The sequence below is a fragment of the Streptopelia decaocto genome, assembly GCF_964273445.1.
Source record: "Streptopelia decaocto genome assembly, chromosome: 1".
NCBI classification, from domain to species: domain Eukaryota; kingdom Metazoa; phylum Chordata; class Aves; order Columbiformes; family Columbidae; genus Streptopelia; species Streptopelia decaocto.
The window spans coordinates 148,990,204-149,011,210 of NC_138663.1; the positions used below are offsets into that span (position 1 = coordinate 148,990,204).

Consider the following 21,007-nt stretch of genomic DNA (forward strand, 5'->3'; position numbering starts at 1 on the left):
GAGACTTGCTGGTAGCTCCTGTGAGCTGCTCTCTGCTGGCGTTGTACTGGGTGCTCCAGCCAGCACGACATGCCTGGGCTTGTCAGCAGTCACACCATACTGGTCTCTAACATCATAACACAGGCCTGATTCACAGCGGATTTGTGGCTTGGATTGTGCTAAATTGGTTTAGCTGCTCGGTCCTCATATCCTGACACTGTGAGGAAGAAGGGATGGACAGATGCATTGTTATGATTTTTTCCACTCACAGTGTTGGGGTATATAAAGCCATTTGTTTTTCCTTTGTGTGTTTCTTATTTTATTTTTCTAAATTTGGACATGTGCACCAACTAATAAATTCAGAGAGGTACAGATGGATAAAATCACAGCAACAGAATATTAATAGCTGTAGAAAGGCCCCAGTGAGGGTTGGCAGCTATTTTACATAGCAACTGAGAACAGAAAGTGGGGATCTGAAGTATCTGATTGAAACTGCAGAATGAATTTACATAACCAAAACTTAAGCAACTGAGATTTTTAAAGTGTTAAGAAACTGCATGCTGAGACACAGACTCCTTAATGATCACATTAATGTTAAAAGTATGTGTATCTCATGAAAAAACAGGTAAGTCTGTGTATATATCTCTTACAGATGGATGTGATGAGGTATTTCTAAACAGACTGCATACCTGATACGAGCAACATATTAATGCTACCAGCAAAACAACAAAGACCAGGATTTTATTTCTGCGTCACTTCCACTTTAAAAAGGGATGACTGTATAAATAACATGGTACCCATTTCTAATGGGAGCAGCTCCCTACAAGAGCCAGCTTCACTTTTGAATTGTCCTCTGGTGCCAGTTGGTACAGACAGGTGGATGGCGAGTGGGTTGATAATTACATTTCTTTTCATGTGTATGTATATTTGTATAGTACCCTAGTTCTGTCTATTAGAGCACCATGAACAGAGCATTCTGTAGCTTCAATGTGTGACCCTCTGTTTGCTGAGGTTGCTGTCAGCTGTGGCTAATGCTAGCTGAGATTTATTACTGCATTTCAATTTTCTTTCATGTTTATTCCTGTCATTACATGCACACAGTAAAAAGTTGGGTTTTGTCTGTGGATTGGTAGACTATGCTATATAGTATGCTAGATAGACTACCATCGTCCAGTTCACTCATACATGGGAAAATCACAAAGTGTAACACATAGTTGTAGTTTTAACATGTACTAGAAAGCAAAAGTAAATATTAAACTCTTAGTGTTCTGCAAATGTTTTGTCAACACCGGGATTTTGCTGGGTATTAGTTAACACCTTAGAAAAACATTTCTTTGTTTTTGTGGACCTCTGGTTCCAGTCCATTGCCTGCCTTCATGGTGAAACCCCACATCATCTCTCAGACATGACTTATTCTCTGTGACAAATTGTGCTGCTTCAGTTCCCCTTTGCCTGCTACAGATTAGCAGATTTAGATCTTAGTTTTGTGAATGAGTGAAAAATTATTGTTTGCCTGTCAGGGGAAGGAGAACAGAAATCCATGATGCTCCACAGGCTGTGTGTTTCTTCCATGTTTTGGTAAAATTCATACTGTTGTTCCTCTTCACTGCTTCTTTAACCTGCAGTTTCAGCCCCCTGAATGGAGTGGGGCTTTTTGGTTTTGTGGGAGTTGTTTTGTTTTACAGGTTTTCTGGTGACTCACTTTGCATTGTTGGTTAATGGCTTAAAGAAAGAAAGACCGATTGGTTTTGAAAGCCCGATGTCACTTCTTATAGCTAGCTAACGCTAAAGGTAGATTCTTAAAGGTATTGTTTTTTCAGTTATGAAAATAAAATAGGTATCTCTTGATCCTGAACCCACTCCAGCGTGCAAACAGTGAAGTGATTATACTCACCTGAAGTCATGTTGTTTAACTGCTTGTTTTGCAGACATAGATGAATGCACAGCATCAGCAGACATCTGTGGAGAAGCTCATTGTAAAAATTTAATAAGCTCATACGAATGTCATTGTGATGCAGGCTACAAATATGATGATGTGAGAAAGACTTGTCATGGTAAGCTCATGTTAACATTTGTTATATGATTATATACATATATTATATGTATATACATACGTTATATGATTTAAAGCTATAAAAACCCAGAAATTTAGTTTCAGGCTTCAATAAAAGCTTTTTTTTTTCAGTCTCACTTCCACACTAGACTTCTGTTCCCTTTCCCAAGTTGTGAATGAGTTTGCAGTTTGAGGTCATCCTTGAGTTCATTGAGTTTGAAGTCATCTTTGATGACTTGAATCAAGCTGTATGAGCCAGAGTACTGAGATTTCTTGAATTTATGACAAGTACAAAATCTAGTGGAAGCTCAGAAGCATCTGTGCATGTTGCTGTCTCTATAGGGCAAGAAAAGTTACACTACAGTAGCTGTTGTTCTTTCAAAATCTGTCTTGTGGTATTACTCTGAAGGAGGAGCTTAATAAGCATTGGAACCATGCACAGTTCTGCTGGCTACACTGCCTGCAAGCTTTCTCAATGGAGTAAGTTTTGAAAGTATTCCAAAATGAGCATTGTTCTTTGCCTTTTGTCTAAGTTGATGTAGTTAAGTTACTTGAATCACACACCAGCCAGCCCCACCGGGCTCTAAGTGTTTATCTCTGCCTGATGAGATCCCTGTGGGCCGTCACAATTTGTTTTCCTGCATTTGTTTGTGAAGCGGATTAAAATAAGTTGAAGCAAAAAAAAAAAAAGGAAAATAATGAATGAGAGACTCAGCTTTTACTTGTCCGTTGAGGATCCAGCTGCTGAGTAGCAATGAAGCAAGCAGTCCCTGAGTTGAACCTGAGCTGAAGGAGGAGGAGTCCATCAGCATGGGCGAGCTGAAGGGGCCTGAAGGGATGAAATCTTGTCTAGAAGATAAAGCCCAGTGCTCTGAACCAGCAGACAAGGAGCTGACCTCTGCTTCCAGCCTTACCACTGACTTGCTGTGTATCTTTGGGCAGCTGGAATCCATCCATGAAAATAGATCTGTGTAGATGCTAATTCTAACTCTTCTCTGCTGTAAAGGTGTAGCATAGGGTGCACAAAAGAAAGGTGCTGCAAAACAGCATTGGTAACATTTTTGTTTTTCCCGAGTGCTTAATGTTTAGACAAACTCAATTGCTGCTTACTCCTCTATTCGTTGCTGGTTTTGTATAGATATAAATGAATGTGAAGAAAAGCTCTGTGAACAGACCTGTGTCAACTCACTGGGGAGTTACACCTGTCATTGCGATGGCAGAGGGGGAGTGAAACTTTCCCGGGACATGAACACATGTGAGGTATGTTAGTCTTTGTTGCCATAACTGCAGAACAGACATTTATTTTACATTGCAATTAAGAATAACTGATGAAGCTCTGGACCAAAGCCATTTGAGTTGAGTGACCAACAGGAGGGAATCAAATTGCCAAGGCCATGTGAGCTGGGGACAGTAGCTCTCTTGAAAAGAAGGGTCTCGTTACACTTGTAGAGGAGGAAGTTCATTTGAAGTCTATCTTGTCAGGCTTATCCTGTCCCCATTCAAAAAAGCATGACAGCAATAACCCTGCCAGCCCTCTGTTTGGTGATGCATTACCTCTGACTGCACAAGCTTTTCCGAATTCTGTGTTAGGACAAGGGGTAATGTCCCTGGGGACATTCAGAGGGAAAATTCAGGATAGACAAGTGGAAGACGTTTTTTACACTGAGGGTGGTGAAACACTGGTCCAGGTTGCCACAGAGGTGGTAGATGCCCCATCCCTGGAGACATTCCAGGCCAGGCTGGACGGGGCTCTGAGCAACCTGATCTGGTTGCAGATGTCCCTGCTCATTGCTGGGGGCTGGACTAGATGACTTTTAAGGTTCCTTCTAACCCAAACTATTCTATGATTCTATGAATTAGACAAAGTAGGATGGTGAATAGGTTTCTCAGGGTGTATGGTGTAAGTTATGAACCAGCACTTCCACTTGACACTTTTGTCCTCCAAGAATTTGAGATGGGTGGGCTTCAGTGGCACAGGCTGTCTCTTGGGAAACCAACTAACAGCAAGTTCTTAGTACATCTTTTGTTGCAGGCACAACATTTTCAGTAGGAAGCATTAGGCTGTACCAGTATATTTCCATTTTGCAACAGGAAAACATTCCTCCAGCACATAGGAGGGAGGAGGAAAGGAAAGAGGAAATGATCTTAGTAACAAAACAACTGTATTTTGAGAGTGTAAACATTAAAGTGCCCTAACCTACTATATGTATAGCAACTACATGAGAAAAGAAGAGGAGACATACTCTCTGATTCTCTTTCTGCTGCATTGGAAGAATAAGTACTCAAAAATGTGTTTTGATTATAGAACATAATACCATGTGTGCCTTTCGCTGTTGGAAAAAGTATTAAATCCTTGTACCTGGGGAGGATGTTCAGTGGCACTCCTGTTATCAGGCTGCGCTTCAAAAGGAAACAACCCACGAGGTGAGGACAATTTAGAATGACAGTTGAATGTGCTGTCTGCTTTAATGCATGCCATGGAGTTGAGTCGTTACGATAACAATTATTCCTATGATCTTCCTTATTTGTTTGGACTATGGAGTCCTGTAAGGTGAAACATTATCCAAACCAGTAATTTAGAAAGGCAACCTTGACCACAGAGCCCCTAGGATAATTACTGAAATACAATAATGTGTTCTTCACTCTTGATGCTAATTTAAAGTCCACATTTGCAGCTAAGTCTTTCAGGAATGCATTAAAAGCTAGTATGTTTTAACGGAGCTTTATAACTGCTAGAATTGATGCTATCTGTATGGAAAGTACTCTGTGGTTTTTGAACTCTGCATAACTAATTTATTTCTTGGCACCTGTGCGGTCAGACTTGTGGCTGAGTTCGACTTTAGAACCTTTGATCCTGAAGGTATCCTTTTCTTTGCTGGAGGCCATCAAGACAGCACATGGGTAGTCTTGGCTTTGCGCAAAGGACGACTAGAGCTGCAGCTGAAATACAATGGAATAGGCCGTGTGACAAGCAGCGGACCGCTTATCAACCATGGCATGTGGCAAACGGTGAGTCCAGACCGATGCTGAGGTTTTACCTTTCCTTGGCTGGTTCCTGATGGGCGCTGTCAAGTGCAGCTAGACTTCCTGTGTTGTTGAGAAGATGCTTTCCCAGCCTATCTATCCATTCAGTACATGCCAGTACATTATATATTCTAAAGTGAGAATGGGATATTTTTCCTAACAAATTGTATTATACTTTATATCCATTGCAAACTAGACTGCATCACTAATTTGAACAACCAGAGCAGACACAGTGCCTTTAAGATGCAGCAGCACTAAGCTGACTTCATGTTGGTTTGAGAAGATGCTCTCTGGGTGAGATTTGGGAGTAAGAAGGAAGTCACTTGATTTGTTCAGCCTGGAGAAGAGGAGACCGAGGGGAGACCTCATGGCGGCTACAGCTTCCTCACAAGGGGAGGAGGAGGGGCAGGCGCTGATCTCTTCTCTCTGGTGACCAGTGACAGGACCCAAGGGAATGTCAGGAAGATGTGCCAGGGGAAGTTTAGGTTGGACATTAGGAAAAGGTTCTTCCCCCAGAGGGTGGTGGAGCACTGGAACAGGCTCCCCAGGGAGGTGTCACGGCCCCAAGCCTGACAGTGTTCAAGAAGAGACTGGACAACACCCTCAGACACATGGTGTGAACTGTGGGGTTGTCCTGTGCAGGGACAGGAGTTGGACTCGATGATCCTGGTGGGTCCCTTCCAGCTTATGACGTTCTATGAACTCAGTAGCTGTTCTCTTAAAGAAGTTTCCGAAGGTGTTTTGTTTACTGTATGGTGCACGTGGTTGGTTTCGTTTATTCATATGTTTGTTTGTTTACTCATGGGGCTCAGATTGTCTGAGCCCTCAACAAATCTCTATTGCTCCAGTATCCTTTTTTAAACTCCTCACGCTTTTTTATATCCAAAATAGTCCACTTCCCTTGTAAAGATGTTGGGGTCCTTGTAAGGTTTCATGTTCCTGACACTCTCTCAGAACATCTGGTGATTCTGGAAGCATCGTGGTTGCTGCCATTTGTGACAGGATCATGAAAAGCATCTTGTAGTATGATCTAGAGTAGATAAAGAATTTATGTGTGCCTTTTCACTTCTGCATTTTCCTCTCATTTTTTCTTATTTAAATAGATCTTTTGACTTTTAAGTTGATATGTATCTTGGGGAGTGGGTGGGAAGTTCTCAGCTAACTCACACGAGACAACTACAGATACTGGTAACTCTGAATAGTTTTCTGTTTTATATTTTTTAGTATAAAATAATTCAGAATTATATGTTAAAGAAAAAAACAAGGTGGGAAGAAAAATTTGTTTCTAATGAGTGGTCCTTGAGTGCCTTCACTGTCAACTGCTGATATATGGTAATGTTTCCAACAGATGAGGTGATGTTTAATTTTACAGTTACTGAAACAATTTTAGATTCCAAATGGAGATCTGTAGAGGTTCAGCACAGCTGTAGATAAAATGTGTGACACACTATATCTTTACAGGTAGGAATAGCCTCAAGCCAGTTCTTACTAAATTTGTTGTAAGATTTGTTCTGCTGTTTTGAAATATGGCAATTGTAATTGCCTGCACAGAGAGCACAGTGACAGAAGATGTGAAAAGCAGAGTTGATGGCACAACAAAAAGCAGTCATTACTGAGCCAAGCCATTTAACACAGGAGTGTAACATACTTGTTAAGTGCCAGACCTCATTATGAAGTATTTACAAATTTTCTCCCTGTTTGGGGGAGCTATCTGAGATGTGTTTTCTTTCTTCAAGTAATACAAAAGTGCTCAAACACATAGGAGTTACACGGTAAACAAAGGCTGTGCTTGCTTTCTTCAGGGAGAGAAGGCAGTATGATAAAAGTAAGTATCATTTTTAGGCAAGAATTGGTCTCCTGCCAGCCATCATCTCAGGGCTCTTATCCACAGGTACCATCATAACAAACAAATTGGTTGGGTTGCTGCAGCAACACACTCTTTGTGCAGATTTTCAAGACTGTATAAATCCCCTAGAGACTCTTCCCCAAGGCTTTTGGGGACAGTGCAGATGGAGCTGGGTGGTGTGGGTAAACAGGAGCCAGGCCAAAGGTAGGGCAGAAGTTCCCCTGCAGCCAGCAGTGCTGCCTGGTACATGGCCTGGCGGCTGCCGAATATATAGCACAGCATGGGCAAAGCAGAGGGCATCCTGCAGCTCTGGTGACTGTCTCCCAGGGAGAAACTGTTGATGTTGTGCCTGATGCTGGCCAAAGGCAGAAGGAGTTATCCACAGATGAATGGCAGCAGGAGGAAGAAGCCTTTGGTCTCTTGACTTTGTGGTTGACCCACCTCTGAGACTTGGGATGCTGCTTTCATTGCTGGGGTGCTGCTGATTTCTCCTTTCTCTGCTCTGCTTTCTTATTCCTTGCCTCCACCCTGCAGGTGCTGTGTTCTCTTCTTAACATCCAGCATCATTCCTCTCTCTAAATGCCATTTAATCTGTATGACTGAGCCATACGACTATAAATCTGCTCCTCCATTTTATCCCTTCCCTCATTTCTCCTTTTCCCTCTGTCTGGTTGAGGAAGGGTTATTCCTTTTCATGTGTCTCCTTTTATAAAACATGTAGCCACACATTTCATTGTGAGTACGGTCTTGTTTGTACTTTTCAGCTTTGTATTCTGTGAAGCACAACCCCCAACAACCTTCAGAGGTTACAGTCCAGACTCAAGTGCACTTTGGGAGCTTTGGTCGGGGCTTCAGTGTGCACAGGATCAAGCCCTTAGGTTGGTTAGACCTAGAACAATGGAGTTTGGGAATGGGTGGGAATTTCATAGGGGTTGTGAGAAAACAGTAATCTTACTATTTAACTTTCAACAGATGAAGAAACAATGGCTATTTAAAAGCAAAACATGAGAATCAGCATGAGCAGTGTGTGTCTTCTGGTCTCTTGAGCAAAAATTTCATACTTTTATGGAAATATGGAGGTATTTTCAAAACTTCAGGCCAATATTTCTACCTAGGTATTTTCTCTGATGTTGATCCCTCCTAATCTATTTTTAAATGATCTTTCCCAGCATTGCAAAGACAAACAAGCAAGCCTCAGGAAAAAACTTCTGATGTAGTTATTTGTGTGTAATCCAGCTGGATGAAGTGGCCTGTATGAACTGATGATAGTAGAGAGCCACACGCACCTTCTGTTTGTTTTGCATTTCCAAAAAAAGTCATCATTTTGTCTTATTTTCAACGTCTGGTTTAGCACTGGCATGAGGACAGTATGGTTAGCAAAAATAATAACCTACCTGCACTGTTAAATGTCAGAACTGAGGGTTAAGCAATCGCAAGCAGATTCGTGTTTGGCTTTAACCCTGCGTCTGCCTGTCGTCCCATCCCTTTTCAGTGCTGCCCACTTGCTTTTCAGCAGAGAGCAGACAGGCTGGCTCTGTGCTGTGGGGTATCCAGGGCATAACCCAAAACATAAAGCTCACTGCCCTTATGGCTAACCGTACGGGAACACTTAGCAGTGGGACCTGCCTGCCTGATCCTCCCCAAGCACACCATGGCAGGCAGAAGCTGCTCCTTGCAACAGGAGGGTATTACAGCAGTCTGCTAACCATCGAAATCCTTCCCTTTTGGTTTGTAGGTGACCGCAGTGCACCAGCAATTAAGCTTTGAACATAAGGGAACCGCAGCTGAAACTGCCAGAGGGCAGCAGGAATTAGGCAGAATGTCATTTCCTAAACTGGAATTTGTTAAGAGCTGCCACTGGGATTAACCCCTTCTCCTCTGGAAGTTTCCATGGATTCGGTTTTGTTTATATTAATGATCAGAAGTGGCTAAGAACTCAGACTAATGTTTTAAAACTTCTATGCTATTACTTATAATATGATCTAATAAAATTTTCAAAGACCCTGAATTTTGGTGGCCCTGCAAGCTGCAGGATTTATTCACAGCGCACGCACAGTACACGCATTGCTGCAGCTGGCTTTTCCCCGTTCCTGTTTGCTCCGTGGCTTCCCATTATCCATGCTAGGAGCAGGGAGATGCTCTGCCCCAGCTCCTTGTAATGCTCTGCACCCTGGTGCCTTAGGGCAGCAGTGACCGTCTGAGTGAGTAGCTAAGCCAGTTTGGCTGTGGCTGCCGAGATCTGTGGGCTAAAGTTCCCACCCACGGAGTGGATTTTACCACCTGCCAATGCTCAAAAAAAGCCCGTTTGAGACTGGCTTGTGTGTCTCCGTGGAACGCAGTGGGGAGACGTTGGTGCCACTTTAAACAAGGAAGCTTCAGACAAGTAAATTCATGTCCTGTAGGATACAGCACAGAGCAACACACCAGGTGTAAAGAGTGTTTTAGCAATATAAACCAGAAGGTACTGGAATCCACAAGAGAAGAAAAAAGTTTGATGTCCTATGAATAATCTTCTCAAATATCAAATTCCATTAATCTTCATTGCTGAAGACTGCAATCCAAAGGGAGTGTCCAGGAGTAAACCTCCTCAGCTCTCTGATCCTTTACATCACAGCCACAGTGTGGCTACTGGAAACAATTTTGGGGCAGCTGCTCTCAAAAGGCAAAGAGAAAGATGCTCATGACATAACCTACCAGCAGGGAGAAGGAAGAACGAGTCTAAACAGCTGCTGAAACAGATACTGGGTTCTGTAGAGCAGCTCACTGATGGAGGCAGCATCTGGGTGTCCCATGGAACGGAACTGTAAGGATGAAGAGTGGTTAGGTAGGGTGTCTGTCATGGAGTGGGAAGGAGTGCTATGTTGGAGGTAATGAAATAGAGGAGGTGCACTCCTTTCTTCTCTGCAGGAAAGAAGGGGTTGTTTTCTTCTACAGCCACAGAAACACCCCATTGGCAGCAGGACCCGGGTCCCAAGGCGCAGAATCCATGCTGCTGTTCAGCAGCCCGCTGCGTGTCAGCTTTGTGCTTCGCCTCCTCCTCTTCCTCCGCAGAGCTGGCTGCTTTATAGTGCAGCCTGGTCATAATTAAAATTACAATTTTTTTTTTAATATTTCAGTTGTGATAGAATCTTCCTAGAAGTAGCTCTTCAGATACAAGGACGTAAAACCTGCAAAGACATTTTTGAGATGACAAATTGTTTCCCATTTTTATTGCCTTCTCAAGCATGACATCTTCTATTGTTTTTTCAGCGGTCAGTATTCAAAATGTAGATTTAGTGTGGCTGGAAGGCTTCTGCATTATCTTTCACTGGTCCAATTGAAATAAATCTTCTGATCTGTCTTTCCAGCTTTTCCTTTCACATGCAGTTGCAGTAGGAAGTTTCTCATTAATCTCGTTACTGTGTTTACATTTTGCATAGAGCAGCCTACAAATGTCATATAGTTAATCCACTCATTTTTTGTGTGGCTGTTTTGAAGTAGCTGGGCTGTCTTCGCCATTAGGTCAAGCCCATGTTGCTGTCTAGAGTAAAGATTTACATATCAAGGTGGAATGTCACTTAAAAGGTAGACAGAGAGGCTTGGGGACTTTCTGTGTCTTGAGGATTCTACTAGTGGTGTCTGTCCTTTAGTTCAAGCTGCTGATATTAAGCTCTTTTTATCCTGAATTATTCTATTTGCAATTTTACTTTTTCAGATCTCTGTTGAAGAACTCGACAGAAGTTTGGTTATAAAGGTCAACAGGGATGCAGTTATGAAAATAGCTGTCTCAGGGGATCTGTTTACTCTAGACAAAGGACTGTATCAGCTGAATTTGACAGTAGGAGGCATTCCTTTCAAAACAAAGGACCTTGTCCTGCCGGTAAGCATAGCATGATCACTCATGTTGTTTTGCATGCCTGAAGGGCTTGATATCATCTTCCCTTGGGGTAATGTAAGTCCTTTCTGAGAGCAGTTCAGTCTGCCCTGAAGCAGGTGGAATTATCAGCTTCTGGATGCAGCTTTCTGTCCATTGAATATAGGGGGAGGCTAAGCCAGTGAGACTCCTGTGTTTTTGATTGATAAATCTGGGTGAGATGTATCCTATCCCACCAAAAAAATGAAGCACATGACAAAATTAACAGTGGTCATGCTGGCTTGGAGACATGGGTAGCCCTGGTGGGTCAGTGAGCAGACCCCCAGGTGAGGGTACCAGTGTGCTCACTATGTCTGGAAGCCGTGTTGGGGGCATTTTTTGTGTTGTGAATGAAGTTTGTGCCTCGTGCATATTCTATCACAGTTTTGCTGCTTGTGTTTGCTCTTTCAGTTTAGTAAGACCCAAGGAAGAAACAGAAGCTTTTTTTACTTTATTTCCTCCTAATCCAAGTAGATCAGGCACATGAATAAAAGTTTAGGCACTCTTGGCTGAGATTGGATTATTCCTGTGTTTCTGACATAGCTGCTGTTCAGGCTGTTTTGAATGTCCACCACACACAGAGCTGGCACCTTGAAACCCAAATTGGCATCTCTTGATTTCTAAATGAGGTGACAAGCTTGCAGCTCTGTTAATGGGAGTGCAGCTGCTGAGGAAGGCTCCTGTTCCTCACAAAAAGTCATTCAGGGACGCTGCTTGTCTGAAACATTAAGCCTGGGGTGTGGTCTGAATATAGGATTGAGAGCCAAAAACTCCTGAGGTTTTTATCCTGGCTCAGACACTTAATTCTCTCCCTGCTTCATTTAATTGAGTGTAATGGTGCTGATTTAGACACTTTGCAAAGAGCCATCTCTTTACATACTGTCTCACATTTTAATGCTGACACTAGGTACGGGATAACGTAACTAGAAGCTGGCAAGAACAAGGTGTGTACAGGGTGGTGTGCCCGTCTTGTGGCTCAGGCACCCCTCCCTTAAGCCAGAACCCAACAATTTATGCCATGACCAGGTCCAACATCTTGTGTGTCATGAAGCCTGTTTGCAATGATACAAAGGATTGTTTTGTGTTTTTATTTTTATAATTCAAGTTAGCCTTCAGCATTTGCAATTCAGAATTACAGGAGTTATAAAACCTTGACTACAGGGGTTTAAAAGTAAGTTGCACTGATGATGTGCAGTGTGTAGAAGCAGCTAACAGAATCAATACAATCAAATCAGCACCTGCATTAGCTAGTGCCCTTCTGTCCTGTGGACATAAGCTGGGCTCAAGGGAGTTTCCTGGGGAATACCGACCAGTTACTTGCTTGGAGTTACAGGACTGGGGGTGCTGTCAGTTGGTTTGCATGTGCCTAAAACATCAAAATGATTTCTCCTATTTAATATCATGATATAACCCAGTTTTCCTCTGCACCCAAAATCAGTTGTTCTTCACTGAACAGGGCTTTGAGATGTGAGATACTGCTTTATCTTCCTAGATAAACCCTCGGCTGGATGGTTGTATGCGGGCATGGAACTGGCTGAATGGGGAGGACACCACTATCCAAGAGACCATAAAGATGAATGAAAAGATGCAGTGCTTTTCTGTAGCAGGACGGGGGTCTTTCTATCCTGGCCGAGGCTTTGCCGTGTTTAATCTTACTTACAGTAAGTACTTTATTTTATTTCTGACCTGTTGTCCTGCCATTAACCATACTTGGTTAATAAGCAGTTTAAAACTTACATGTATGCCAGACTCAGTGTTGACTGATGCAGAAAAGACTGGCAGCTGTGGATGGAGAAGGAATAGCTAAACTTGTGGTTCATAGCGAAGGAAGGCCCATTTATGATAGTTAAAGCCAGCATGAATATGACCAGGATTGATATGGCTCTCTCTGTGTAGCACATCCAGGCTGATTCCAGCTCATCCTCAGCGTTCAGGGCTTCACATCCCTCTGTCAGCAGCATTAGTGGTTCCAGCACTATCCGCTGTTTTCTGTTAAAGAGGGAGAGCTGCAAGCCATCGTGCTATATCTTGAGTTTATGACACACAGAAAATCAGTATTGTATGTAGCAAAATGTCCAACATCAGATTCACTTTTAATCATTGAGTGGTATTCATTACACTCATTAAGTATATCTCTGATACAAGCTGAATGAAATTGGCCTACATACAGTAATAACAAGTTTCAAAATGAACTCAGTCATACTAATTTAGCACTCAGAAAGACTCCTCTTTGTTGTTCTGGGTTATTCTGTTTGTGTATATCTGTGATCAACTGTCAGTATTTTTAAACTCATGCAAATGCTAACTATCTATTTTAGTTTTGTGTGCAAGTCCTCTGCAGAAGCCTTCTGTGCATCATTGTGTGGATTTTTCTGCTGTGCCATTGTAAATTAGAGAGTATCAGGTGTTTGTTGTCTCGTTTACCACATGGATTCAAAAGCTGTGAAGTAGAGACAATGAAGCATGTGAAGTGCAGATGACAACACTCAGCAGAGATGGGCACCTGCATTTTTATATTCGTTTTTCTACAAACAATAATCCTCTCTTTTTATTTTTGCTTTGCAATGGCAAGTTTTATAAATAACTTATTTTTTGTATTTCCAGATGTGGTGAACCAGCATAGATAATACTATGTAGGGAGGCTGCAGATACGGTATTGAAATCTTTCTTTGCAGCCAGCATCAGCTTTTAAATTATAAGGGAAGTAGGTCAGTAAGAAAGATGTCAGAGAGTTTAATTCAGAGTTCAGCAGGTGAGATAAAACATCCCATGCTTCTGAGAGGCTGGTGATCAGGAAGTTATTAGGTAGGTGATCAGTGTAGTATGCTTATATCCTTTTTCAGTTTAACACAGGCTTTCATAGAAATGTTTTGTTTATGACATATTTGGACTTGGATTCCTCAATGATCTTTGGACAGTCAAGAACGATGCAAAAATTAGATATCTTGCAGCAGTTCTTTGAATGTGTTGGATTGACAGCCATGAGAATCTGAATTTCCCTTTATGATAAAAATGCTTAATCTTGTTCTTTGACATTCTGAAAGGCAGTAGACTGCAGAAGGTAACAAGAGGAAACGGATGCCATTTTCTTCTGTGTTTTTATATTTAGGTGCTTTGGAATTTTTTTTTTTTTAGTAGAAGAAATGTAGCAGTCCCTCCATACTCTCATCCGTCTATCCTCCAGGCAGAAATTGTACAACCTACCCATTTGACCTGTTAGCCCTATGTTTGTCATGGTACACATTTCCTTTTCTGCAGTGCAACCCTCTTCTGGAAATGAAACCAAGACAAGTTGGGAAATAGAAGTAAATGCTGCAATTCAACCAGCAACAGATACTGGCGTGCTCTTTGCTCTGGTTACAGAAGAAGCGTCTGTCCCTTTGTCACTGTCTCTGATTGACTATCATTCCACAAAAAAACTGAAACAACAGGTACAGACCTAAGCATTTTTCTAGAGAAGGCTCCTTGCTACTTTCTGGGAACTGAAAGTCATTCTCAAAAAAACAGTTGCCAGGTTTGCTGCCTGCCTGCTTATTTGCACCCATGAGTTCAGAACATGATCTGAGACTGAGTTGCTTGGCGGTCACCAAAGTTCTCCCTCTTGTGGATACGTGTCAGACACTGCTAGGGATCTCTTTGCAGATGTGGTCTAGGTAAAAGATGGAACTGGTCTTTTGAATGCAGGCATATTTTGTTATGTTTTTCTGGCATAGAACCTGTTTGATGCCATAAGCAAATAATGGATGGAGCTCATCAGTAATAGCCCCAAGGTAATAAAGGGACAAGCTTAGGTGTCACTACAGGTGCTGTGAAAGGCCAGTTATGATGAAGTGCTGAAGTGACTGATTTAATGGTATTCATAATAAAGGGCTGGATTCTGGCATTAGATGAGTGTAGATCAGGAATGATTTCACTAAAACCCACAAGCCAACTTTTCATTTATAGTACAGCAGCTCTAGTCTGTTTGGTTCCAGTGCAATGTAACAACCTCTGGAAGACCCACTGAGAACTCTCTCTGAGAAGACAGTGGTTATAACTAACAATTAGTCCCATGGGTTCATTGTTTTTTTAATCTATGCAAATGATCTCGGAACATGATCAGCAATAGTAATAAGGCTAATTTGTAAGCAAGGCCACAGTGGGGTCATCCTGGTTTTGCATAAGCATGGCTAGTCATATTTCTGCTCACTGCCTCTTTTTTCTTTTTTCCCCTTCTGTCCAGTTTATCATTGTGGCCTTGGAGAGCACAGTTGTGTCCAGACTTGCATTAAATGTCTGCGATAAGAAGGAACACTCTGTGGACATCCTCCTCAGGAAAGATCACTTATCCCTGAAGGTAGATGGGATAGTGGGAGAGAGTGAACTAAGCACCTCTGAGTTAGAGGGCAGCCTGTCCATCTTGGAGAACTCTTTGCAGTCAACAGTGAAGACATACGTGGGAGGATTGCCAGGTGAGCATCTAGTTTTGTACCATGGGCTACAGACACGCAGCTCTCCTTGCTGAGCTGCCAGTCAGGAAAACTGTCTCCATTCATTCAAGCTGGAAGCCTCCTTCTCTGTTTCTGCTCGAGCAAGCTTTGTCTGCAATGTAGTCATGTGTCCTTAACAGATGTGAGGGTGTGCTTGACAATTATTTTTTTCCTGGGATGATTGTGTCCTTCTGAGGACAGACGCAAGCATAGAAAGAGGAAGTTTTGCTTATTTGGCAATAGGAATGATTTATCCGAAAGACAGCTGTAAGGAGGGTCATTGTCTTAAACCTGGTAAAATCCATAGGAGCTGAACCACAGGGTCCTGCAGTGCTTCACTACTGTAATGAGCATGTGTGAGCACTCCTTGAGGGAAGTACCAGGGCCTCACATTATTTTGACTGAAGCTTGGGAAGCCCAGCATCATGGTTCTCCCTGGCTGATGTTGTCTTTGAACTGATCACAGCACTACACAATTAACAGATGTCCTCCCAGCAGAGCGCACTTAGGGCACAAACAACCATGTGTAGTTTTGCTGGCTTTTCAGCGACAACAAGGCTTCTTGTGGGAGGCCAGTTTACCCCTTGATTGTGAACCTGGAAGATGGAACTTTCATCTGAGTCATGAAACTTGGCTGAATTTTGGCCAAGTTTAGGGATTTGTTTCTCGTTGTGGCTGAACTGGTTTATCAGTTCCTATTGCTGAGGAATGCAATTAGGGAAACACTTATGTCTCTGATGCACAGCAGTACATCCTATTTTATTGGTAGCAGCTAAGCAAAATCTTGCCTTTACTTGCCCAAGCAAGGGAGGGGCAGCAATGTTGGCCTCTTGGTAGGTGCTGGAGCAATCAGGCTGGAAGAGGGTTGCTGAGGTGCATGTGTGCCAGGACATGATGTGACTGTTCCCACCATGAACAAGAGTTTGCAGACTGTTTACGCCTATGATGTAAATGGCTCCTAGTGACACCTAAAAGGGGGAGGCCACACTCTGGCATGTTCACACACTGACAGGAGCAAGGCTGAGTGCTCAAATGTGACATTTTCTGGTGTCAGATTGAATTGTCCAAGCTGACCATTGCACAAGCAAGAGGGGTCACCTGCTTTCTTTCAAGTAGCACTCAAACACACAGCAGAGACTTTCACAGCCCAGAAAACAATCCCATTCTGTCGCCATCCTGATTTCTTTGTGGTTTGCGTAGTCTAACCATGCTGGGCGAAGCACAGTTTTTAATTAGCCAGAACTAAGTGTGAGATACCAGAGCTGTGGCTGGTTAGACCCAGCTGGCTTCTGGAGGTTTGGCTGCTTTCCCCCTTTGATCTGTTCTGCTTGGCAACGGGAATTTCTGCCCGTGGTCTGCTTTTGCCATTGAGAGGAACCCAGCATTGCATCAAGAAACCTTGTCATTTGCCAAACAAATAAACATTTCAGCACTTTGGTTGGATTTATCACTCTGAGTTAAATAACTATACCAAATGGTCAGATCTAAGTGAGTTTGGCTCATTCAAATTTTGAAAACATTATGTCGTTTTTGTTTTTTTCCTGGTTCCATACCCTGTGGAAAAAAAATTACGTATAGTGGTCACACTTAATGTCTTTATTCCACTTGTGACAATTTAAGAAATAATTCCGGGTCACAATATGTAGTGTGTGCCATCCTAAGTACAGCTAAAATTCCAGATGTGGAAGAAATATTAGAGTTTCAAGAGATAAGAGGGAATGTAGAGGAATTCACTACATTTTCTATGGTATTTTCAGTTCTGATAAATCCTGAATTATGTAATTCATATAAAGCATAGGTGTTTTTCCGGGCAATGTGTATACTGTTGGGTGAAGGAGCATTTAAACAAGGTTTCTCAGTCTTTACAAGACCACATTTCAGACAGATCCATTTCTAGTCATAACAGAAGATTAAATATTTGACCTGATTCGCAATTGTAACACAAAGTAAGTATTTTTATTAAAATTATTTTTGGTAGTATCTTACAAACCCATCTCAAAGCCCACCCTGTCTTTCAGTCAGCCCTGTGGCACATAAAACAGCAATCTGTGTGATTTTTAGTATCTCTTTGTGGCTTAGAGGTCCCACACAAATATTCTTTCTCTCACTCCGTTCCAGATCCCGTCCTCAGTCTGAGCTGTGTTTCATCACATCAGCTTCAAATTTGGCCCTTCATGTCTCCAGGCAGAACCCTTTGAATTGCATATGTTCTCAGGTCAACAGGACAACCTATTGTTCAAGTTGTCCTTGCTTCACGTAAAGATAAGGAGTTTACTTAGCTACCCGAATCACTGTGAAGTTAAAGAATCTGTGAGGCATTCATTGCTTTCCATTGCACAACTACTTTGACTAGGTTGGCTTTGGGTTGTAAAAAACCCAATAACCTTTTGGGAAGGGTAGAAGACACAGTTCATGTAAATTTCCATGTTGCTTTGTTACTGTGTGGGGTTTTTTCTTTATTTATGGTCAGAGTGTGTATGATGTTACAGAAGTTAGTACTCAGATTGACTAATTTCCTCTAGTCTCTTGGATGGTACTTAGTGGTTTCTTCCTTGCTAGTTGTTTTCTGCCTCTGGTAAACTGATTAAAAATATGTCACCGGTGGACCTCCATAGAAAATATTAGTCTCGTTAGCCTTAGCAACTCAACTGATGTATGCCAGCACCTTTCTGAGGTATGGCAGCAAGTCCAGCTAGTGGTAGAGGCTGCGCATAGGAGGAGCCTTCCTGTCATGAAGTTCTTCTGATAATCTTTTGGCAGACATTTTGAAGAGAGAGAGGGAGAGCATTATAGGAAGGTGTAACAGCTACACTAGAGGCAAAGTAGAGGCTCCAGAGATGGAGGGGGGGAAATGCTGAGAAGGAAAGCAGCATGAACACCGCGTGCAATTGGAGCGAAGCCTTGCGGCTGTGCAGCACGGAGTTTCCTCAGGACTGGAGGCCTTGCAGAGACACAGAGCAGCTGAGGAAGGGTTCAGAAGAGCTTTTGTGCACCAGAGCAGAGGGCGTGTTCCTCTATGTCTGGGATTGTGCTCCTGCCTTCTGCTGAGGGGTGTGAGAGGGAAGGAGAAATCCCAGACTGGAGGAGAGTTTGAATTCCTTGAAGTGATGCTCATCTGAGCATAGGTAGGGCAGGCATTTATTGAAAACCAGCCATCTGAGATGTTTGTCTGTGCTTTCACACAGACGTTCCTGTGACTTCCACTCCGGTCACCGCGTCCTACCACGGCTGCATGACCGTCAAGCTGAGCAACAAGGCGCTGGACTTAGATGAGGCTCTGTACAAGCACAGCGACATCAGCTCACACTCCTGTCCTCCAGTCGAGGCAGGGCAGTAGGTACCACTGCAATGCGAAAGTTTTATATTCAGAAACTTTCAATGCTTTTCTTTTTTTTTAAAGATATAAATTATTCAGACCTACTGCACTGCGTGTATAGTTTCTCTTAAACACTGAAGTTATGTAGGAGCTACTGATCCTTATGTCAGATTGATTATTGAAATACTCCATTGCTTTGAGGTTTAAAGGTTGTAATATATTTGTAAATAGTTCAGAAGACTAATATTAAAAAAGCCAAAAGTACAGAATATACCAAAAGTGAATGTTATCTTTAGACTGTAAGAGTCAGTTTTATCTGTAATGTGGAAAACCTGGTAATATATGAATGTGGACTGGAAGAAAAATAATAATTCTGTATTATTTTTTATTACCAAACACTGCTTTCTGATTTGCAAAATATGAGAGAATAAAATATTTACATACAAGTTTTTAATTTACCTGTACTGAGATTATTCTATATTCTGTTATTTGGAGATAATAACTCAGGCTATGCCTGATGTGAAGATTACGGGGCAGGGGCGCTGTTTGTTTAGTTTGGGTTTTTTTTGTTTGGAGGTGGGTTTTTCTTTTAGTTTCTCTTTCTGTACCACAGGTAGAAGACGTAGCTGTGACAAGTCAACAGTAAAAGGAAAAGAAAGTTGGGTTATCAGGAAGCAGTTAGAATAAAAGACTTAAGTTGAAAGCTATATGGCCTTTGTGTCAATAACCGCTGAAGCAAATTATGAGGTGTCAAGAATTGGGGGATAAAATCTGGAGATTACATATTTTTGCTGCTTAATTTTTTAGGTAGGCTCATTCACTGTGAGCCTAGTGGGAGCAGAGAGGCTTGAGATCTTTAGAGTTAGACAGGCCAAATTGCAGTGTGGTGAGATAATACATGGGGAGAAGCTGTAGAGCCATAAAGCGCATTCTACTTTTAAGATATCCTTGTGAAGTGGGGGTAACCTGCTTTGAGATACTTCCATCTTGCTTTACTTGGTCCTTGTTTTGTGTCAGATTAATGAACTGAGAAAGATAAATGCCATGGTGGAAATCCAAATACTGGGTGGCTGAGGTTACTCTACGCTTCAGCGGGTTAATGTGGAAAACATCTAATTCTACAAGGTCTCCTATAAATTGTTCCTGGTCATTCTGTGTCATGTTTCACCCAGTTAAATGTGGAGATGATAGATTACCCTAATAATCCACACATGTGACAACATCGATGAGCAACCTGTGGAGATGCAACTATCCTGGGGGAAAGGATGGAAGAGGGGGAAGACTATCTCAAACATATTTGCTGGTAAGGATCCCTGCTTCGTGTAGCAGAGAAGAGGAAGGTACTCTCTTAGCCATTAGACAGCATGACGCCATAGCTGTGTATCATGACCAAATCCATCAGCAGTAATGCAGTAGGGCAGAAAAGACCAGAGCTTTATAGCTTTCATCTGGCCTACTCTTTTACACTTACAGAAGGACCTGTCAAAAGACTCCTTACACTCAGGTGTAACCAGATGCAAGTTTGAAAGGATGGTTGGTCACTGGACAGTAATAACTTATTGGTGGAGTGTGCATGGATAGGAAAACCCAGAAATAGTTCGATGTTTTTGCTTTTTTTTTATTGAGCAAGTAAAACCATGTTATTCCAGAGAGTTCTTTCTATTAGAGTTGGTGACTCTGGATCAGCTTATGAGTTTAGTATCTCCAGTGAGAGCCAGGAATCCTGAAGATACTGTGGTTAACAGCACTTCCACACTGCAGTGTTTTGTTTTCTGTGTGTTTTTCATGGTTATTTTAGTCCTTTACCAAAATATATCTCCCATCTTTTTTAACTTGGAGTACCTCTAATGAAAACAGTACAAACTTGGAAGACACCTACTATTTTTTAAATAGATGAAACAAACCCTGTTTTACTTTGTTCTTTTCAAAGGCAGTGTGTCAGCAAAATAGTCTTATGTCTGGCATTTTGTAGCATTTCTATGGTAGTTCCCAAAAAACTACCATGTGGCATAAAAGAATCACTAACGTGTCTGACCTTTGTGTTAATATAAGTGGTACTATTTATAAGGCCAGAATTATTTTGGATCCTGGAAACGTGAATCCTGTGGTACAATATGGTACTCTGCAGTTTCAGACTTAATATTATGTGAAAAATGACTATGATTCCATTTTCTAAACCAATCTAATTTGGAACAAAATTTTTTCCTGGACTGTGTATATGTGTGCATGTATGCAGAGATATTTTGTACAGACCACAACACCCCCAAACCCAGAACGTGGTTTAGAAGAGAAAGCCAGAGTTTGTAAGTCTGGAGAATCACATAAAGTGGGGTTTATTTTTGTGTCAAGCTGGATTGTTTTTAATACCCTACAGCCGTACCATTCTGGAAAAAGAGGCAGCTGCTTCTATAATATGTACCACTAAAAA

General features: G+C 42.0%; 1 protein-coding gene across 1 annotated transcript in view; it reads left to right on the plus strand.

Annotated features, from left to right (window-relative positions):
• Positions 1-19,025, plus strand: part of GAS6 (growth arrest specific 6) — a 42,859-nt gene extending 23,834 nt beyond the window's left edge. Inside the window, exons 7-15 of the mRNA XM_082071267.1 lie at positions 1,908-2,033; positions 3,171-3,292; positions 4,338-4,456; positions 4,852-5,041; positions 10,597-10,761; positions 12,287-12,455; positions 14,053-14,225; positions 15,017-15,245; positions 18,449-19,025. Of these exons, the coding sequence (XP_081927393.1) occupies positions 1,908-2,033; positions 3,171-3,292; positions 4,338-4,456; positions 4,852-5,041; positions 10,597-10,761; positions 12,287-12,455; positions 14,053-14,225; positions 15,017-15,245; positions 18,449-18,600 (1,445 nt within the window). The 3' untranslated portion in view covers positions 18,601-19,025. The remainder of the gene's footprint in view (positions 1-1,907; positions 2,034-3,170; positions 3,293-4,337; positions 4,457-4,851; positions 5,042-10,596; positions 10,762-12,286; positions 12,456-14,052; positions 14,226-15,016; positions 15,246-18,448) is intronic.
• Positions 19,026-21,007: the final 1,982 nt, after the last annotated feature.